This window comes from Pseudorca crassidens, chromosome 14 (assembly GCF_039906515.1).
Source record: "Pseudorca crassidens isolate mPseCra1 chromosome 14, mPseCra1.hap1, whole genome shotgun sequence".
NCBI classification, from domain to species: domain Eukaryota; kingdom Metazoa; phylum Chordata; class Mammalia; order Artiodactyla; family Delphinidae; genus Pseudorca; species Pseudorca crassidens.
Genome location: NC_090309.1, coordinates 71,638,324 through 71,658,090, shown reverse-complemented (window position 1 = coordinate 71,658,090; position 19,767 = coordinate 71,638,324). Strand labels below are relative to the sequence as shown.

At 48.2% G+C, this 19,767-nt stretch overlaps 1 protein-coding gene across 5 annotated transcripts in view; it reads right to left on the bottom strand.

Annotated features, from left to right (window-relative positions):
• The window catches only part of CIB4 (calcium and integrin binding family member 4), a 91,486-nt gene continuing 71,719 nt past the window's right edge, over nt 1-19,767 (bottom strand). For 2 of the 5 annotated variants that reach the window (XM_067703493.1, XM_067703494.1), the window contains exons 5-6: nt 11,783-11,924; nt 2,913-6,395 (exon numbers count right to left, since the gene is read on the bottom strand). In XM_067703493.1, the coding sequence (XP_067559594.1) occupies nt 6,220-6,395; nt 11,783-11,924 (318 nt within the window). In that variant the 3' untranslated portion in view covers nt 2,913-6,219. Of the gene's footprint in view, nt 2,669-2,912; nt 6,396-11,782; nt 11,925-19,767 lie in introns of those variants that run through there. The other 3 variants (XR_010934110.1, XM_067703495.1, XM_067703496.1) reach the window with 3 other exon arrangements.

Sequence of the window (19,767 nt, the reverse complement as noted above, 5' to 3'; positions counted from 1 at the left end):
GGCTTTTCTTCTGCTTTATTGAATAAACAATATTCTAGAAGGGAGGGAGGGATGGGGACAAAGTCATTCTTCTAGTCAGATTTCCCCCAGCGCCCCACCCGCAGGGGGTTGAATTCCTAGTTCGAGGGGTCCCCCTCAAGGCCGCCAGAGCAGGTATTTGGGGCCACATCAGCACCCCCAGAAGTGAATCCGAAAGGAGCGGAAAGAAAGAATTCCATTAGCCACCTCGAGCCTGCAGCTGTAAAGCCCCCTCTGATTTCTGGGTTCATACCTCTTGTGTCCCTTTCTCTGAGTGATGGCCAGTTTGCAGCTCTCCCAAGCCAACTCAAAGCCTCCTTTGAGCAGCTCTAGAATGCAAAGGCTGTCCGAACCTTGTGGTGCTGGAACCAGTGGGAAGAAACGGGAGAGATTCAAAGAAAAAACTCAAGGCAGACAGGATTCCAGCTCCAGTCATGTGCTGGGCTGTTATGGAGGAAGAGGAATTACCTCGGTTGTGTGTGTGCGGGGGGGGGTGGTCCAAGTGTGGATCCTCTTTTAGAGAGTCTGCCCAGGCTAAGCCCTCTGGCAGCCATGTTGGGATGGAGGGCCCTCTGCTCCGGCCAGGCAGTTGGAAGAGGGCTGGACACCTGCCTGGAGTTGGCCAATCAGATTCTCTGAGAATTTGGAGCCAGAGCTGAGGGACATTCACTGAGCCAAATAGACATAAACTTGGCCGCTGTGGAGGCCACATTTGGCCTCACGTCTGACAAAGCAGAGATGGCTGGTTGCACGTAAAGCAAAGTGCAGAGTTGCTGAGGACAGAGGCAGAGACTCTGGGCCCCCGACCAGGTGCTCTCTGAGGTCTAGCTGTCTTTGTTCTTTTTTGAGTGGTTTGTTAAACCATTTTGAGTGGGCACTCTTCCTTGCTACCAAAATCACCTAGACTGAAGACCAAGGGCAGAAAGGGCCCAGGAGTAGCAGACACAGGCAAACAGATGCAGCTCAGTGCGAGAAGATTGCCCTAAAAGGGCTGTTCCTCATGAAACGGGCTGCCTTCAGCGGTGGTATGTTTCCCACAACTGGAAGGACCCAAATAAGACTGTTAAATACAGCCAGTATGGAGATGGCCGATTGTCTCAAAGGAGTTTGGACAGCTAACGACCATTAAGGCCCCCTTCCGCCTGATGGAAGATTTGGAAATGCTTGAGCTCTTCTCTGAGCTCTATCACCAGCTTCGTCATCCCTGCTGCTCCCCCCCCAACATTTCCATGCCAATCACCAGCTCCCAGTGACCACTGGAGGTTGTGGTCGCATGGCAGCAGGACCAACAGGGGCAAGGGCAACTCCCCAGGTCAGTCCTGGAGCCCAGCGGGCTTTGCGTTGGCTGCAGAGGGACCGCGCCTGAAGTCTGGACCACCCACGTCGTTTGCAAAGCCTGGAATGCAATCTCCCCTTTGCCTTTTGAAACCCCACTCCCTGTCTCTTTCCAGGTTACCTCATTTCTCAGAAGCTCCAGTTTTGCTGATTCTGAAAGAATCTGCGAATTGCCCTGGAAACTCATGACCTCACTGGGAAGACCAAGGTGTCCCATTGGCTGAGGGAGACTGTGGGGGGGGGGCTTCTTGTCCCCCACTATGCTGGGCATCTCCCCCTCACTCCAGAACACCTTACTTCATGAAGTCCGGAGATCTGGCCATCGCGTGTTCAGACTCTGAGAAAGACAGCATGTTGTCATTGTCCAGATCTGACTCATTCAGGACCTGGACAGGGTTGCAGAAGCAGCGAGAGAATCAGAAAGGGAGATGGGGGTGCAGGCGTGGGGGGCAATCAGCACATGCTGAGAGCTACCATAAGCCAAGCTCTCGCTGGGTGCTCAGCGTCCCTGGAGTCCCCTGGGAGGCAGGTGCTCTACCCCTGCCCCAGACAAGGACACGGAGGTGCAGAGAGATGAGGTCATGTGCGTGGCTGTCTGGGACCTTGTGGGCTGGTCTCATCATGGGAAGAGTCCTCTTGGTGCCTCCAGGACAAACTTGGCAGTGAGAACGGGTGTGGGGTGATGGACAGGGTGACATCCCCACCTGCTGCTGTCACCCAGTCACAGGCAGGGGCTCTGCACGGCAAGGGGCTCAGTCAGGGTGGGGAGGCAGCGATGAGCCCTCATGGTTTTATCTGCTCCTACTTCCCATCCAGACCAAAATGTTCTCATGGTCTTAGGACAAATGGGTCCATGGTTGTCTTCATGTCCTGCCGTACTTTGGACTGTCACTCTAGGACACCTGGGCGTTGTGCTGGAATAATGTAGGAGAGGGGATGTTGTGAAGTGTGCACCTGAGGCTGACCTGCTGTTGGCCCACCTGCCTGCAGTGGCTGCAGTGTTGCTGGGAGGGCCCCTTGGGGTGGGCTACTGATCTGGAGACCCAGGAAGGGAGTCATGATCCTGGAGGAAGGACAGAAAATTGGGAGTAGTTGCTTCCAGTGAGCACCCATCCCTCAGTGCCCCTCACCCTGCCTGCCATCAAGAGGCTTCAGGTGATAGCGGGGCCCACGCCAGCCACCGTCCCGCGGCCCAGGGCACACACGTGGCTGCTGAGGTCGGTCAGCAGGTCCTCTGACGCGTCATCTCTGTCGAGCAGTTGAAGGATGATCCTCTACAGGTCCTCCTCATCGATGAAGCCATTCTCATTAAAATCTGCAAAGAGGAGGCGGGGCCTGAGAGGAAGGGTGAGAGGAAACGGGCTTCCTCGGCCTCCAAGAGTCCTGGGGCCACGGCACCAGCCAGGACCTACAGACTCCCACCAGCCCCTGGGAGGCCCCGCAGAGCCCAACTATACCAGGTGGGCCTAGAACCTGGGACTCAGGGAGACCTGGGCAGGCCTAAGGGGTGGGGCTCAGCAACGGCAGGGCAGGCTGCAGGCAAAGGTGGTGCTTAATAATAATAATAATAATAATAGGCATTGGTTGGGTCTGTACTACCTGCTCAGACTTTTCCTGAGATCTTCACCTGTTTTAACTCACTGAATCTTCACAATTAACTTTTTATGAGTCTCACTTTACCAAAGGGAAACTGAGGCACAGAGGGTTTTCTGGTTTGTCCACACAGCCAGGAAGTGAAAGGGCTGGCATTCAGACCTGGCTAGGCTGGTCCCCGGGTCCCACATCTACCATCATGCTGTGGAAATTCCAACCCTGGAACTTACAGGTCAGTATATCTTTTGGTGGCTAGGAGCTGGGCAGCAAGGAGGAGTAGGAAGCAGCCTGGCTTTGGAGCCAGAGGACCTGGGCACAAGTCCCTGCTCCTGTCACCCTGCATCAGGCACAGAGATGCACCAGGCTGGGTCCTGCCGACAGGGAGCTCCCAGGCTGGGTTGGGGTGCAGGGAAGACCGTCAGGTGCCCGAGTGGCTTGGCTCCAGGAAGAGAGGAACAGGCATCCCAAGGACCCCAAGCGTTTCCAGATGGGCGTGTTCTTGTCTGGTTGGGGTTGGGGGTGTGAATGAGGAAGACTTCTTGGAAGAAGAGGCATCAGAGCAGCACTAAATGGGACTGCAGAGATGGCAATTGGAGGAGGTGCCAGGGTCAGGGTCACTGGGGACAGTGGCAGAGAAGGAACAACGCCAGATGATCAGTTAGTTTTGAGGGGGGTGGAGGCTTGGGAGAAGGTCAGAGGTTGTCTGGAAGGTGAGCCAAACTGCAAAGGGCCTTGAATGCCAGGATGAGACAATGGTACTGACATTCTTGACAGCCCTCCCCTGGGACACCCAACACAGTCCCTGAACCGCTCATCAGCCATGTAGTAAATGCAGTCAACTTAGGCAGGTACAATAATTACCAGCATGACAGACAGAGGGGCCAGGCTATGGTCTAAGTGCTTTGTATTTCACTGCATTTAATTCTCATAACACAGATGCAGAATCTGAGACACACAGAGATTAAATAACCATGTTTACTTCCTTAATCTCATTTCAGCCTATTACCTCATCAATACACTGATGAATCCCAAATTTGTGTCTCCAGCCTGGGCTTCTCCCTGAACTCCAGGCTCATATATCCACCTGCGTTCCTGCCCTCTCTACCTGGAGGACTAACAGTTCTCTTAAACTCAACCTGTCCAAACCCAACTCCTGATACGCCCCCCTCCACCCTGGCCCCTAACCTGCAGCACTCAGAGCTGCCCCTTGGCAAATGGGTAACTCTACCCTTCCAGTCTCTTGGCCAGTTAGGTTGGAGTCATCCTTGACTGTCTTCTCCCTCCCAGGTCTAGCTCCAGAGGCAGTAAACACAGCCTGAGGTCTCCTCCTCACTGCACTGCCTCCACCCTGGTCCAGCCACCATCACAGCTCTCTAAGACCCCGCAGCAGCCTCCTAACCAGTTTCCCTGTTCTCAGTCGGCCCCCTTCAGTCTCTTCTCCACTCAGCAGCCAGAGTGGTCCTGTTCATCCTTCACAGCCTCCCATCTTAGCCAGAGGACAGCCCGGTCCCAACAGTGATCCCCGAGGTCCACCCTGCCCTCACTCTGCCTCTTTGCCATTCCTCCATAGGGCCAGGCACGCTCCTGCCTCAGGACCTTTGCACTGTGGTTCCCCCTTCCTGGAACACACTCACCCCAGAGTTCCTTTGGGTCTTTATTCAAATGCCAGCTTCCCCCAGGGCACTGCTCAGAACCTGTCTAAAATTACACTTCCTGTCCCTTTCTCCGCTTTGTTTTCTCCCAACACCTAAGACTACCTAACACACTATATGTTTCACTTGTCAGCTTGTTTATTTCCCTTCACCAGAACATAAATTCCACGAGGGCAGAAGGTTTTATCTTTTGGTCACTACTCTATTCCTGACTCCTAGAATAGTGCCTGGAACAGAGCAGGTGCTCAATGAATATTTGTTGAGTGAGTGAATGAATGAACCACCCAAGGTCACACATTGGTAAGCGATGGAAACAAGAGGAAACCCAGGAAGTCTGACTCTATGGTCAGTCTATGCTCTCAATCACTCGTAACTCTAAAACGTCCCATTTTAGCTGGGCCCAGAGTGGAGGAGTGCATTTGCTGATGTCATAGGATCCTTCCGTGGTAGAGCCTAGACTTTTGTCTCTGTTTCCCCAGGAAGGGTATGGATGTGGAAGGTACAACTAAGCACTAACCCCTTAAGCAGGGGGCTCTCCCCTGGCTGAATGTTTATCAGCCACAGGGGCCGGAGGCTAAGGCCCAAGATGTCCATCTGAGCTCTCCCTGCACAACTCTGCTATGACACGCCATGGGTAATGGATCAGATCTGGTGGGGGAGGTGCAGAGGGGCCAGCACTGGACTGGAGGGACAGGAGACTGGGTCCCCGCAGTGACATTGCACTGCTGATGAGAAGCCCTGCAGCCTCTCCCTGAGGCCCCGCATTGTCCCCAGGAGTCCTGCTGGCCCAGCTCCCATATGCAGAGACTGCAGCAAAGCGACATGGCTTTGGTCCCAAGCCACCTGAAAACAGAATAATTTGCTGGAGTAAAATGTAGTCCTGGACAGTTCTCCTTCTTTGGTGGTGCAAGGGCAGAACAGCCTGGGAAAGGGCTGGGGGCAGGGAGCTCTAGGCGACTGGCCAGCCCGTGTGGCCTCAGCAGCCTCATGACCTGCGTCCGGCCACTCTGGGGAGAGGAGGGTCTTCTTCTTGCTGTTTCCCAGCAACGAGGGAGATTAGAGAGCTGGTGGGCTCAGCCTTCATGTCCCCCCAAAAGCCTCTGACCATCATCATCCCAGTCTCTCTGTCATGTTATTCTTTGCAATTTACAAAGTACTTTCACAAAAATTAGCTCATTGGATGGAGCGAGGCAAGGCAGGCTTTCGCCACTATTCCCACGGAAATGAGTTGCCTCTTCGCCTCTCCCCGCCACTAGCATCCCTGTGTCAGATCCTGGGAAGGTTTGGGAGGATCCGCTGCAGGTGCTCTGGCTGAGGGTAATTCACACCTGGTGGAAGCCGTGCCGACTGGAGCCGGGAAGTAGTGCTGGGATGCTGGTCTCTGACAGGTAGGAAGTCTCCCCAGAGGTGCTGAGAGAGGGGGATCGATCCGTTGGAGGCCAGGAGGGTCCCTCAAAGCAGAAACTGGAGCCCAGTGGGTATGTCCTGGTAGGCGTGGCTGGCCTGCTGGACTTGACCGAGAGCCATTCACCCCTTCCTTCCTCCTAACAGAATTGCAATTCTTGTTCACGATGACGCCATGTCCAGCTTAAAATACTCAACCTTCCAGTCTCCTTTGTGGCTATGCGTGACCATGTAACACAGTTCCAGCCAATGAAGTTATAGCCAAAGTTGCTGGGTGGAGCTTCCAAGAAAGTCTGTAAAAGAAGAGTAGACTTCGTCTGTGACTTTGAACGTCCATTTTGTCCTTATCCCCTCTCACGTCCCTTTTTCTTCCTGCCTGGAATGACGAGATGCCTGTAGGCACAGAAAATATCTGGTGACTCTGAGGACAACAGTCCCATTAAAGACGGGAGATTAGGAGGCTTGAAGGAGCCAGGCCCTTGGTTGCTTCCGGGAGCCATTACCTCAGCTCTGGACTGCCTGAGTCCAGGATTTTTTTTTTTAAACAGGGATGTTCTTACACATAACTAAGTGCAATCCTAACTGATACAGTAGGTCAGAGCAGTAGTTCTCAAACTCTGCTGCACCTTACAATCACCCAGGGAGGACTTCCCTGGTGGGGCAGTGGTTAAGAATCCGCCTGCCAATGCAGGGGATACGGGTTCAAGCCCTTGTCCGGGAAGATCCCACATGCCGCGGAGCAACGAAGCCTGTGTGCCACAACTACTGAGCCTGCGCTCTAGAGCCCGCAAGCCACAATTACTGAGCCCATGTGCCGCAACTACTGAAGCCTGTGTGCCTAGAGCCCGTGCTCTGCAACAAGAGAAGCCACCGCGATGAGAAGCCCGCGCACCGCAACGAAGAGTAGCCCCCGCTCGCCGCAACTAGAGAAAGCCTGCATGCAGCAACAAAGACCCAACGCAGCCAGAAGTAAATAAATAAAATAAATAAATTTATATATATATATAAAAGAATCACCCAGAGAGTTTTAGAAAAGCCCACCAACCAGGGCATACCCAACACCATTATATCAAATCTCTGCAGCTGGGGCCCAAGCGACCATAGGCCTTAAAAACTCCGGGGGTAATCCCAGTGAACAGCCATGTGGGAGAACCAGTGGGTTAGAGCCATGCTTCTGAAACTTTAAGGTGCAGAGAAACCACCTGGGGGTCTTGTTAAAAGGCAGATTCTGATTCAGTAAGTGGAAGGTGAGACCTGAAATTCTGCATTTCTAGCAAGCTCTCTGGCAACGTTGATGCTGCTGGTACCTAGGCCACACTTGCTGTAATGAGGGGTTAGAACACTGAGTTAGGTCTTCAGACTTTGGCTAAGAACGATCATCAAGACCATCACCAACACCATCCTCTCCTTTCTTCCTCCTTCTCCTGACCCTTCTTTTTATTCCTCCTCTTCTTCCTTCACTGCTACCACGACCGCCTCAATGTATAGTGCAGCCGTCACAGGCCAGGCACCAGGCCCATCTTTAATCTCGCTGACAGCTCTGTGAGGTAACAAATCCTCTGAGCCCGAAGAGAATTCAGATTTGCCCGAGTCTCGCTGATGAAGCCTTGGAGTTTATGAGTCCCCGGGCATCTATTCGCACTGCTGATTTGCATGAAGGCTCTGTGCTTTTTGTTTTTGTACTTGAGCTCAAGGAGGAAGGAAACTGCCCGAGGGGGCCTTGGAGAGAGGGTCGGGGGGAAGATACAGGGACAGTGTGGGGGACAGGGAGTGTCTGCTCCTCGATGTGACCCTGTCTGACTTTTCAGGAGGAAGGGCATTCTCCCCATTCCTGAGCTGAACACAATTGAGCTCCTGAGGCTTGAACAGCAAGAGAACCTGCTACTCTTCTAAGTTCCCTGAAGGTTTGGGTGTTTTTGTTTGTTTAGCTCTAGAAACCACGGAAAGACAGCTGAGGCAGACATCTTTTGGAACGTCTGCCCAGCCTACTCTTTACCATTTCTGAGCAGCATCTCCACCCCCAGTGGTTGGTCTCTGGAGCCATGTTTATTTCTGGGACTCTGCTTCTTCTTGGTTGTGGTTTATTGGACAAGGTTGGTCCCCTAACCTAGGGGCAGCTGGATCCCTGGTTTGGCTGAGCCAATCAGCATCTCTTGAGAAAACAGAAGTGAGAAACAGAGATGCTTGTGGCTGGTCCGTCATAGTGAAGCCCAAAGGCCATGTGGAGGCCAGGGTGGTCATCTCTGGCCATAGGTACAGAGGCTTAATCAGATCAGCAGAAAGAGGAGGCACACGGAGAGAAGCAGAGATGAGAGACCAGCAGCAATAGAGAGAAAAGGAGAAAGCAGCTACCTCGCTTCCTGGCCACCCTCCAGCTGCAGCCTAGGCTCTCGGGAGGCCTGCTTCACTTCTCCCATGTGTTCCACGCTGCTTATAGTGAGCAAGCTCCAATGCCCTCCTCCCCCCATGATCTGCACCTCTTGGCGTTCACTCTTTTGTATAATCCACATACCCCTCTTGTGTGGGTGGGCACTTAATTCTAAGCAGTGGAATTTGGCAACAGAGATGTCATTTCCTGATTATAATATGTTATATTGCCAGCAGACTGGCTCCAGAGACTCCCTAGCTGTCTTTCAAGAAGCAAGTGGCCATGTTGGAAGGCCCATGTGACAAGAAGCACAGGTCACCCTGTGGAAACTGAGGGCAGCCTCCAGTCAATAGCCAGAGAGAAGCCCGGGCTCTAAGCTCTGTAGACACAAGGAGATGAATTCTGCCAACAACTGGAGTGAGCTTGTAAGTAGATCATCCCCCGTCAAGCATTCTCTAGGCGAGCACGCAGGCCAGCCAAAGCCTTGACTGCAGGCTTGTGAAACGCTAAGACGAGGAACCGACTAAGTTGTGTCCAGACTCTTAACACACAGAAACTGTGAGATTATAAATATGTGTCATCTGAAGCCACTAAGTCTGTGGTGACTTATTACACAGCGATGGAAAACTAATGTACTGCTGCTCTTCATCTGTTGTCTTTAAAAAAATTTATTTTATTTTATTTATTTATTTTTGGTCGTGTTGGGTCTTCGTTGCTGCACGTGGGCTTTCTCCAGTTGCGGCGAGCAGGGGCTACTCTTCATTGCGGTGCACAGGCTTCTCACTGCGGTGGCTTCTCTTGTTGCAGAGCACGGGCTCTAGGCACACGGGCTTCAGTAGCTGTGGCTCGCAGGCTCTAGAACGCAGGCTCAGTAGTTGTGGTGCACGGGCTTAGTTGCTCCACAGCATGTGGGATCTTCCCGGACCATGGCTCGAACCCGTGTCCCCTGCATTGGCAGGCAGATTCTTATCCACTGCGTCACCAAGGAAGCCCCCATCTGATGCCTTTTACACAGGTAAATTCCTGTTACTTACAACCTGAAGACAGCACGTAGCCTGGGCCAGCATTTTCCACCCAGAAGAGCTGCCCCATCCAGGATAGTACTGACAGAAGACAGGAGAGGCTAGAGATAGCACAGCGTGTGCTCTGTGGCGGAAGGCCTGACAGAGGGTAGCACAGCTCGTGAACCAGAACTCCTTGAATACCTTGGAAACTCGCTGGGGACTCCCAGAAATACGTGGGGTAAACAAGGAGGAAGACTAGTGGATGGGGGTGGGGACTAAGCCAACTGAGTTGGGGTGTGTGATTTCACTTGTACTCACCCTGCCTGATGTTCATTGTAAGTGTGTGTCATCAGATTTAGGACACTTGGGGCCATTATTTCTTCAAATATCTTTTCTGCCCTGTTCATTCTCTCCTGTCCTTCTGAGACTCCAGTTAAATATATGTTTGAACTTCCTGTTGTCCAGCACGTCCCTCAGGCTCCGTTCCTTTTTTCTCTTCATATTTTTTTCTCTGTGTTCTTCAGATTGGATTATATTTCTGTTGATCTCTATCTTCAGGTTTACTGACTCTTTCCTCTGTCATCTTGATTCTCCTGCTAAGCCCATCCAGCAGATTTTTAGTTCAGATATTTTATTTTTGAGTTCTGTATTTTCCATTTGATTCTTTCTTTATAGTTTCTCTTTTTCTGCTGAGAATTCCTATCTTTCCATTCATCAGGAGCATATTTTCTCTTACATCATTGGGCATGATTATAATAACTGTTCAAAGACACTTATCAGCTAATTCCAATATCTGGGATGTTGGAATCAGTCCCCATTCTTGAGAATGAATCATAAAAAAAATTTAATATATTGAATAATTTTGGATTGTATCTTAGTCATTATAAATGCTTTATGTGGAAACTCTGGATTCTGTTATATTCTTCCAAAGAGTGCTGAAATTTTGATTCTACTGGGCAACTGATTGGACTTAAACTGCAAACACTGTCACACAGGGACCTTGTTAAAATGCAGTGGCAGCTCAAATCTCCATTCAGTTCTTTTATCCTTACCTGAGTTGCTTTGAGTCTGCCCTGGTATATATGGTTTAGAGGTCAGAATGAGATTTGTTCATAGTTTTTACACAAAATTTGCCTCCCTTCTTCTGGATTTCTTTCATGGACTCTACTCTCTTTTCACTTTTGAGGGGAAAAGTGCCCCAAACTCTCTGATTCTTCAAGTCAGAAAGAGATCAGGGTTTCTATCAGTCCATGATGCCACTTACTGAAGCTCATCTTCAGGCTAAAAAAGTAAAAAACTAAAAGGGGGAGAACCATCCAGTACCATTTCCTTTTTTCAAGTGTCAACTCTGCTTCTGGTAGCTTTCTAGTGTCATCAGGTAGTTGATATTTATATTTCGTTTAGAGTTTATAGTAGCTATCTGCAGAAGTGACAGTATGATAGAAGCTTACTCAGCTATTCTCAGCAGGGGAACCTGTGATTTCATTTGAGTTTACTGAATACTAAGCTTGAGAACATATCAGATACAAAAATATCATTAAGCCCTTTTTACAGATGGGAACACTGAGCTCTCATAGGTGCATCTGGTTTAAAAGTCCTCCACCCCATTCTATCCAACTCCGCTTGGGTGAGGCAGGAATAAGATGGTGTCCACCCTGTGGAGACAGAGGGGGAGCTGACAGAAAAAGAAGGCAGGTGAGATGCCAAACTATACAAACCTAAATGTACAAGTCCTTTGGGCCAATGATTTGTCATGATGAGCCTGAAGCCTTGCATGTGGTCTGTTTGAAGACTTTGTTTCTTTCCTTTTGGTCCCTTTTGAGAATTTCAGGGATCCTGGATGTGCTAAGTGTTCGTGAGGAAGGGTTTGTGAAACCGCTACAGAGCAGAACTTTAGCAGAGCCTTGTGGCTCCCAGACGAGATCAGAAACAAAAAATGCCATAGGACCTCAGAGATGATCTCAAGCCCCTCATTTTTAAGATGAGGAACCTGAGGCCCTAAAAATTAAAATGATGTGTCCAAGGTTTCTTAGCTATTTAGTGGCTGAACTAGTTTCAATGTTTAAATCTCTTAACTTCTTCAAAATAAACATAACTCCTTCATACCCATATATAGTCCTGTCTTTCTCTCTCTCTCTCTCTCTGGCCTGCCCACACTACGGTCATGAAATATCAACACCGATGACTCCATTTGCCTCTGATGGCATGGAGGGGAAGTCATCAACCCGTGAGAGTAGTACTCCTCAACCGTTAAAAAAAGTCTACAGCACTTGAGAAGCATAGTGCCCATGAATACTCAAGGAAACCCCAACTAACGTCATCACACCAATGCGTTGACGTCGATGGATTCCACTTGCGGTATTTATTCCATGACAATTGTCCCACCACTCGATCCCCACAGCACCCACCGTAAATGCGGAAGGCGTACTCGATCTTCAAGCTCGGGCAGGCCTGCTCGCTAAACACAGATGCCATGCCCCGCACATCCTCGAAGGAGAACGCATCATCGTGGGAGAACACTCTGCAGATTCGGTCTCTGAAAGGGTTGACCTGTGGGTGGGGAGGAGGAAAAAGAGGAGGGAGGCTTATCCATGTCAGGTTCATGCCTCCCTGGGTCTTGTTAATCTATCAGAAGCACGGTGTCCTGGGTTTGAGAAGAAAACAATAACAGCAACCTAAATATTGGCGTAGATGTTGGGTCAATAAGCCAGGACCACGGACACAATGGAGGGTACCTGGGCTGAAGGACCACGCTTAACATCACTCTCCCCACTGTCATCTCCTGCACGTACATTCCACAGGCTCATTTTTTGGTTGTTAAAAATGGGATAAAAATTGTTTATAATTCACTCTCCAGAGTTACCTACTGTCAACATATTGATGTAGAAGTCGGACAGTCCCAGGCTTCAGTCCTGGCTTCACTATTTACTAGTGATTATTTTACATAATCTCCAGGGCCTGAGATTTCTCATCTACAGGATAGGGTGGGATAATACTATACCTACTTAATAGGTTTGTTGTGAGGATTAAATAGGATAGGTTTCAAATTGCACAATGACTAATAAATAACACTCAACAGATGGTAGCTGTAAGTTGTTATATAACGTCTACAGATATTATAATTTGTACAGCAATTTTCATTTTTAAACCAGCTCGTTCTCACATTCGAGTCCCAAATGAGTAAGGGTCATGTGAGTTTAGAAACTCTGATTCCCCTGAATTGGGCCTGGCCAGGGTCATTCATGAGCGGTCCCTTCTGAGCTGGTACTACAATGTTCTAAGCAAACACCCCAGCCGCTTCTCAACCCATTCAGAGGCAGCTCACTAAGGTCACCTTGCTACTCTCCATCCAGGCCCCAGGAATGGGCAGGTGGGGTGGGCTGTGGGTTAGAAGGGATGGGCAGATCTAATGAGAGTTAAAGTCACAGAACAAGCTTGGAAATATTTAAAAGTAGCAGGTCCATCTTTGGCATCCTCGTCTTCCTGCTTTCTGTGTCTCTAATCCACCCCCACCTGCTAAGTTTCCTTGGCCCGCAATTGCTCAGGGGCCCAGCCCGTGCCTGCTCTAAACTCACCCTGCCTGCTGGCAGGCCTTACCAGATCCCAGCTCTGTTCTGGTGTTCCAGAATGACCTCTGATCCCTCCCTTCTCACCAACCAAAATTCCTTTTCCTTAGATGCATCTCAGCTAAGGAAGCTATTTGATTCTGCGAACTCACACAGCAGTTCCTCAGTATTCCAAATTTTTAGTTAGTTGAAACAAATCTTTAGTTGATTTTTCTAGTCCCCTTTCACTGACAAGGTATTTCTTCAAGGCTCCAGGCTTCATGCAAAAGGACTAGTTCCACTGCACACACGGCGCTATCATCTCCCTCACTAAACCCCGTCCCCAGCCTCTCTGAGCCCCTGTCCTTGTCTGTCACTCCTTAGGGCTGCCCTAGCTTCAGCCAACACTTCGTTCTCTGGTTTTGATGTCTCCATTTTGGGGTCATGAAAATTTCTCTTTCATTTCTTTTGAACTCAGCTACAATGTTAAAATCTATGGTTTAATTTTATTTGGTATTCCTATATATTTGAGAAGGGAGAGAGGACATTCTGAATCACCCCACGTGGCTGTGCAGTTCTCAAACCTTAGTGAGCACACAAGTTATCTGAGGTCCTTCTTAAAACCATGAATTGTGACTCCCACCCTCAGAGATCCTGATTTAGAAGGTCTGGGGTGTAGCCCAGTGTTATGGATTGAATTGTGGCTCCCCCCAAATCTATATGTTGGAGCTCTGATCCCCAGTACCTCAGAATGTGACCTCATTTGGAAATAGGGTCGTTGTAGACGTGATTAGTTAAGATGAGCGTATATGAAGTAGGGTGGGCCCCGCATCCAATATGAATGGTGTCCTTATAAAAGGGGAAATTTAGATACAGAGACATGCAGTCAGGGAGAACACCACGTGAAGGAGAAGGCAGAGATCGGGGGGACGTGTGTACAAGCCAAGGAATGCCAACGATTGCCAGAAAACTACAGAAGCCAGGAGAGAGGCACGGAAAAGATGCTTCCTCACAGCCCTCAGAAGGAACCAACCCTGCAGACACCATGATCTCGGGCTTCCAGCCTCCAGAACTGTGAGACAGTAAATTTCTGTTGTTCAATCTACATAGTTGTGATACTTTGCTATGGCAGCCTTAGTAAACCAGTACACCCAGGAATCTTCACTGCAGATAGGATTCTCAGGTGACAGGATTAATCCCATATATATCTATATATACACATATATGTTGGAGGAGTGGCCAGGGTCCAGGAGAATCCAGGCTGCCCAGTTAGATCTTCCGGACCAGCTCCTGTCTCCTCTGTCTTTTAACCTCCACCTCCCCTAGAAAAGCTTGGCTTGCCTGCCTTAGATGAATCCTGCTAAGGGCAGTCTTCTGTGATGTGTTCCACCTAGCTAAGTGCCTTGACAGATAACTTTGCCAAATTTTAACTAAATTAACTCTCACAAATGGATAGGCGGCTTAACAAGATTCCTGCAAGGAAACCACAATTGAAGATAATGCTCATAACACAAACGCCAAGTGAACAAGAAAATGGGCAGATACCTCTCCTCCTTAAAATGTGAGCTCTTCTCTATGAGGTAGAAACAAGGAGAATTCAATCAGACATAATGAGAAGTCCCAGCTCCAGTTCTCTTCTCCTGCACTCAGACAGGTGCAAGGTGGGTCAACAAGCTCACTGCCTAAGCGTCTATCCAACCGCTGAACGATGTACCAATCTTCCCTTCCCTCGGGGCAGCCCCACTACTTGGCTTTGCTGGGAGTGATGGGGGAGGGGAGAATAATTACCAGGAAATCAATTCACACCCCATTAGACCCATGTCACGTAACTGTTATCCACCTGCACGCACACACACACACACACACACACACACCCCTTGTTTCACAGAGATTGGGAAGCCAGCTGTTGGTGTGGCACCTGCTGGTAGCAAGAACAGTACATGAACAGAACACGGTGACCACAGATTCTGTTGGAAGATGCAGAGAAAATCCTGCTGAAGGTGTGCAGAAATATGCATTAGAGCAAAATTCACACTGTGGAAAATTTGCTAAATAGTTGAAGAAAAGTACAGCTGTTTCTAACATGGTTTCCCTAGATTCTGTTTCAATAATGAAACACATGAAGAACCACATTTCTGTGAGTCACTAAAGGAAAGAGACAATGTAGACTGAACAGTACATTACTTCCTTAATAAAGACACCATTTATGGGAAGATTTGTCTGAATGTAATCACTGATGGAGTGGCTGCTTCCTGATGCAAATGGATTCTGGGTAAGGGTGCGTGATGTTGATGCATGTGTAACTACTCCCTGCAGCACTCCCTTCAGGCTACTGTAGTGAAGAACTTAGATCCAGAAGTACACGAGTGCTGTAGGATGCATTGATGTGATTGGTTTTTTTTTTTTTTTTTTAAGGAGTTTAAAATATAGTAAAACTTATAAAATGATTTGTAATCAGAAAGAAAGTGACTATGAAAATCTTTTGAACCACACGGAGGTTTGCTGCTTATCTATTGGCAGAGCACTTAAAATAGCCATCGAACATGAAGAGGATTTATTCTTGTACAAAAAGACAAGAGTTCTAAATTTGCTGAGCTTTTTATGCTAAGTGGCTGTTGACAGTTTGCTACTTCAGAGATATCCACCAAAATATGAATTCAAATTCTTCTGACTCTTCAAGGTAAAGGTGACTTATTTTAACAGTGAGTGAGAAGGTATTTGCTTTTCCAAAGAAACGCATGCTTTGGAGAGAACGTTTTGAAAATGAGATTTTTGTTGCTGAAAACATGTGATCTCACCTATAAAGATGCTTCTGTCTGCATACCTGAAAAATATTAGAAACAGATTTTTCTAATCTGTTTGAAAATGATCCAAATGAAGAGTGGAGTTTGAGTCCATTTGTTAAAAATATAAAAACGCAACGCTTTCCAATTATCTTGTAAGAGCCGCTGACTAATGTAATGGAGGATGGACATCTGCTAGCTTAATTTCAATCAAAAGCCTTTAATTGGTGGATGGGATTGAAAATAAGTACTGTAATTTAATATAGCAAATAATGTATCTCTTCTCTTTGGATCAACTACAACAGCCATTGAAAACAAACTCGGCTAGACCAGATTTCTAAACGGCTCTATCTCAAAGGGTTAAAGCAAGATTTCAAAGAGAAATGAAGCATATCCAATCACATGGCTTTCCCTGACACTGTTGTTATTAATTATAAGCAAACAATAAAATTGTGAAAGGAGGAAATTTTGTTATAGAAAATAAAGGAGAATTTATGTAAAAAATATTTTACGCAATCTTTAATTTTAACTTTTTATTTTGCATGTTTATTTCATAACATATTAGTCTTGTAGTAAGGGTAGAGAGTTTATAAGTGAACATATGCTTATTATGGGTGCATGCTCCGTATTTTTTTATTGCTGGGAATGCGTGATCAGAAATGTCTGGAGGTTTCTGATCTAGACTAACCCCCTCATGTCACAGATGTGGAAATGAGGACCTGGGTGGGGGGCTGACTTGCCCAAGGTCATTCAGCAAGCGAGCGGGAGCCCAGGACCCAGGTCTTCTGAACCTGCCTGGTACGGTTCCCACCTCAGTGCCTTGCGCCACATAACTATCAAAAGAGAAAGGTGGTGATGAGGCCAAGCGTATGACCTGAAAAACCTTTTTTGACAAGAAGGGCAAAAATGGAGCCCAGATTGAAGTCAAAGAACTGGCCCCTGGCCTCTGAGAGCTCTAGGGTGACAGGAGCAAATGCTGAAGGAGGGAGAAGCCCAGAGGGGAAGGGGAAGGCAGCATGGGGCCATCAGGCTGGGGAATGTTGGAGGAACCAGAGTGAGGAGCAGGGCAGGTATTGGCTGCAGCGCGAGGGCCAGAGCTGTGTCCGGGCCCTGGAGGCTGCGGTGACCGGTAGAGTTCTCTGTGAGGCCCGGCGGGCACCTGCCAGGAGTGTCCCAAGCCCGTCTCTGGTCCAACAACGCCAAGTTCCCTTCCCCCAGGTTTCCGGCGGCTCGCTTCCCAGAGCGAGATCCCAAGGCGCTGACTGCCCCTGTGACCAGGCGTCCCTGGCACACATGCAGCTCCCTGCAGAGGGCTGCTGATGGTGTTGCAGGGAGAGTTTTAAGGGCCCAGGGGAGGCTGCCTCTGTGCCTCTCCCATCTCTCCACCCGGAGCCAAGCGCCAGCTCAGCCAGAATCCTCTGGTCCAGCCCAGCCACCAGCAGACAGAAGAACAGCTGGAAAGAGGCAGGAAAGGGAGCAAGGCTCATTAAAGAGCACAGATCCGGGCTTCCCTGGTGGTGCAGTGGTTGAGAGTCCGCCTGCCGATGCAGGGGACACGGGTTCGTGCCCCGGTCCGGGAAGATCCCACATGCCGCGGAGCGGCTGGGCCCGCGAGCCATGGCCGCTGAGCCTGCGCGTCCGGAGCCTGTGCTCCGCGATGGGAGAGGCCACAGCGGTGACAGGCCCGCGTACCGCAAAAAAAAAAAAAAAAGAGCACAGTTCCAGTTTACAGTATTCCAGAGTTTTGTTGCTATTACTTTAATAATCTGAAATCTGAACCGATAAAATTTGGGACCCATCCAGAGAGTTATAGTCTGCATAAAATTTCACACTCATTTAGAAGTCTTCAGTCCTCCAGAGGAAGATGATGACAATTGACAAACTAACACTTCCCGTTTCAAGAATAACATATACCCTAGCATGAAGGTGTTCTGAACAAGGGAATATAAACATGTCAGCATAGAAATGTATCCAGGTAACGGCAGTGCAATCCCCATCTAGGCATGACAAAACTAAAGAAGGCGAAAATAAACCCCAAATGCTGGTGATGTTTTTGGAAACACAAACTACACTTTGTAAATAAAAAGATTTCAGTCCCTGCCAAAAAAACTAAGCTTTTTCAAAAAGGTCTTCTCAAAGTTATTGAACAAGAAATTTGATCTGAATATGAAAGTCAGAGGGAAAATATTTGGACTTAGCTTAAAAACATCTCCTCACCATTTCTCCAGCAAGTGCATAGTCAAAAAGGGCTCTTTACAGTTGCAAATAACTTACAAATAAGCAAGAGAGGGAGTGCTAGATTAGTCAGAGACTAATGAGTAGGAACTCATGGGTATCTAGATAGATGGATAGAAGGATAGATATAGAAATAAATATTCGTGCTTAGCATACATGGGTTACTATATACACGTATATTGTCCAGCTCTGTGCACTAAGGGACTTTACAGTGGTGAAACCTGGAAACATCACCGTAACTAAGTGATGAAAGTTAACATCCCTGGTGATTGATTGTATTGATATTATGTGTCCCCTGATACGATGTGATGAGAAGGGTACTTCACTTCTGTGGTGTTGGTTGCATAAATCCATAACCCCAGACTAAGCAAGAGAACACATCTGAAAGACACAAATTGAGGGAGGTTCTACAAAAATACCTGGCCAGTACTCTCCAAAAAATCATGAAAGACAAGATGGAGGAACTGTCACAGATCAGAAGAGACTAAGGAGACAGGAAGACTAAACGTAATATAGGATCCTGGAGTGGATACTGGAGCAGATAAAAGATAAATGTAAGAAAACTGGTGAAATCCAACTAAAGTTTGTAACTTAGTAGTGTTCCACCAATTTTAATTTTTTTAAAAAATATATATATATATTTTGGCTGTGTTGGGTTTTCGTTTCTGTGCGAGGGCTTTCTCTAGTTGCGGCAAGCGGGGGCCACTCTTCATCGCAGTGCGCGGGCCTCTCACTATCGCGGCCTCTCTTGTTGCGGAGCACAGGCTCCAGACGCGCAGGCTCAGTAGTTGTGGCTCACGGGCCTAGCTGCTCTGCAGCATGTGGGATCTTCCCAGACCAGGGCTCGAACCCATGTCCCCTGCATTGGCAGGCAGATTCTCAACCACTGCGCCACCAGGGAAGCCCCTGTTATTAGTTTTGATAAGTGTTCCATGGTTACATAAGAAAGGTATACAGTATTTGCCTTAATAAATCTTGAAAGCAAGCCTTGAAAGGATTAAACTCATTTCAAGTAACAAGACTGCATCCAAGAACAAAACTGGATAACAGTTAAGTGGATACAACATTAAACACCTCAATATGAAATTTACAATGTTCAGATTCCAATAAAAAATGACCAGTCATGCAGAAAAATAGAAAAATAAGATCCACAACCTGTAGAAAAATCAATGAATAAAAACAGATCCAGAAATGACACTAATGACAGAATAGGCACGTGCAAATATTAAAACAACAATCATAAATATGCTACACATATTCCAGAAGGTAGAGGAAAGTATGGTGAGGAAAAACGATAAATCCATAGATCCAAGAAGCTCAACAGAACCCAAGCAGAAGAAACTTGAAGAAAACCACACCACAGCACAGTGTAATCAAATTGCCAAAAACCGGCAATAAAGAGAAATATATTGGGGGTGGTGTGGGAGGACACATACATATAGAGGAACAAAGATAAAAATGACTCGGGCTTCCCTGGTGGCACAGTGGTTAAGAATCCGCCTGTCAATGCAGGGGACACATTGGGTTCGAGCCCTGGTCCGGGAAGATCCCACATGTCGCGGAGCAATGAAGCCCGTGCACCACAACTACTGGCCTGTGCTCTAGAGCCCGCGAGCCACAACTACTGAAGCCCGTTGTGCCACAACTACTGAGCCCACGTGCCTAGAGTCGTGCTCCGCAACAAGAGAAGCCACCACAATGAGAAGCCCGTGCACCACAACAAAGAGTAGCCCCCACTCGCTGCAACTAGAGAAAGCCCCCGCTCAGCAACAAAGAGCCAACGCAGCCAAAAAAAAAAAAAAAAAAAAAAAGACTCTAGATTTGTTGTCA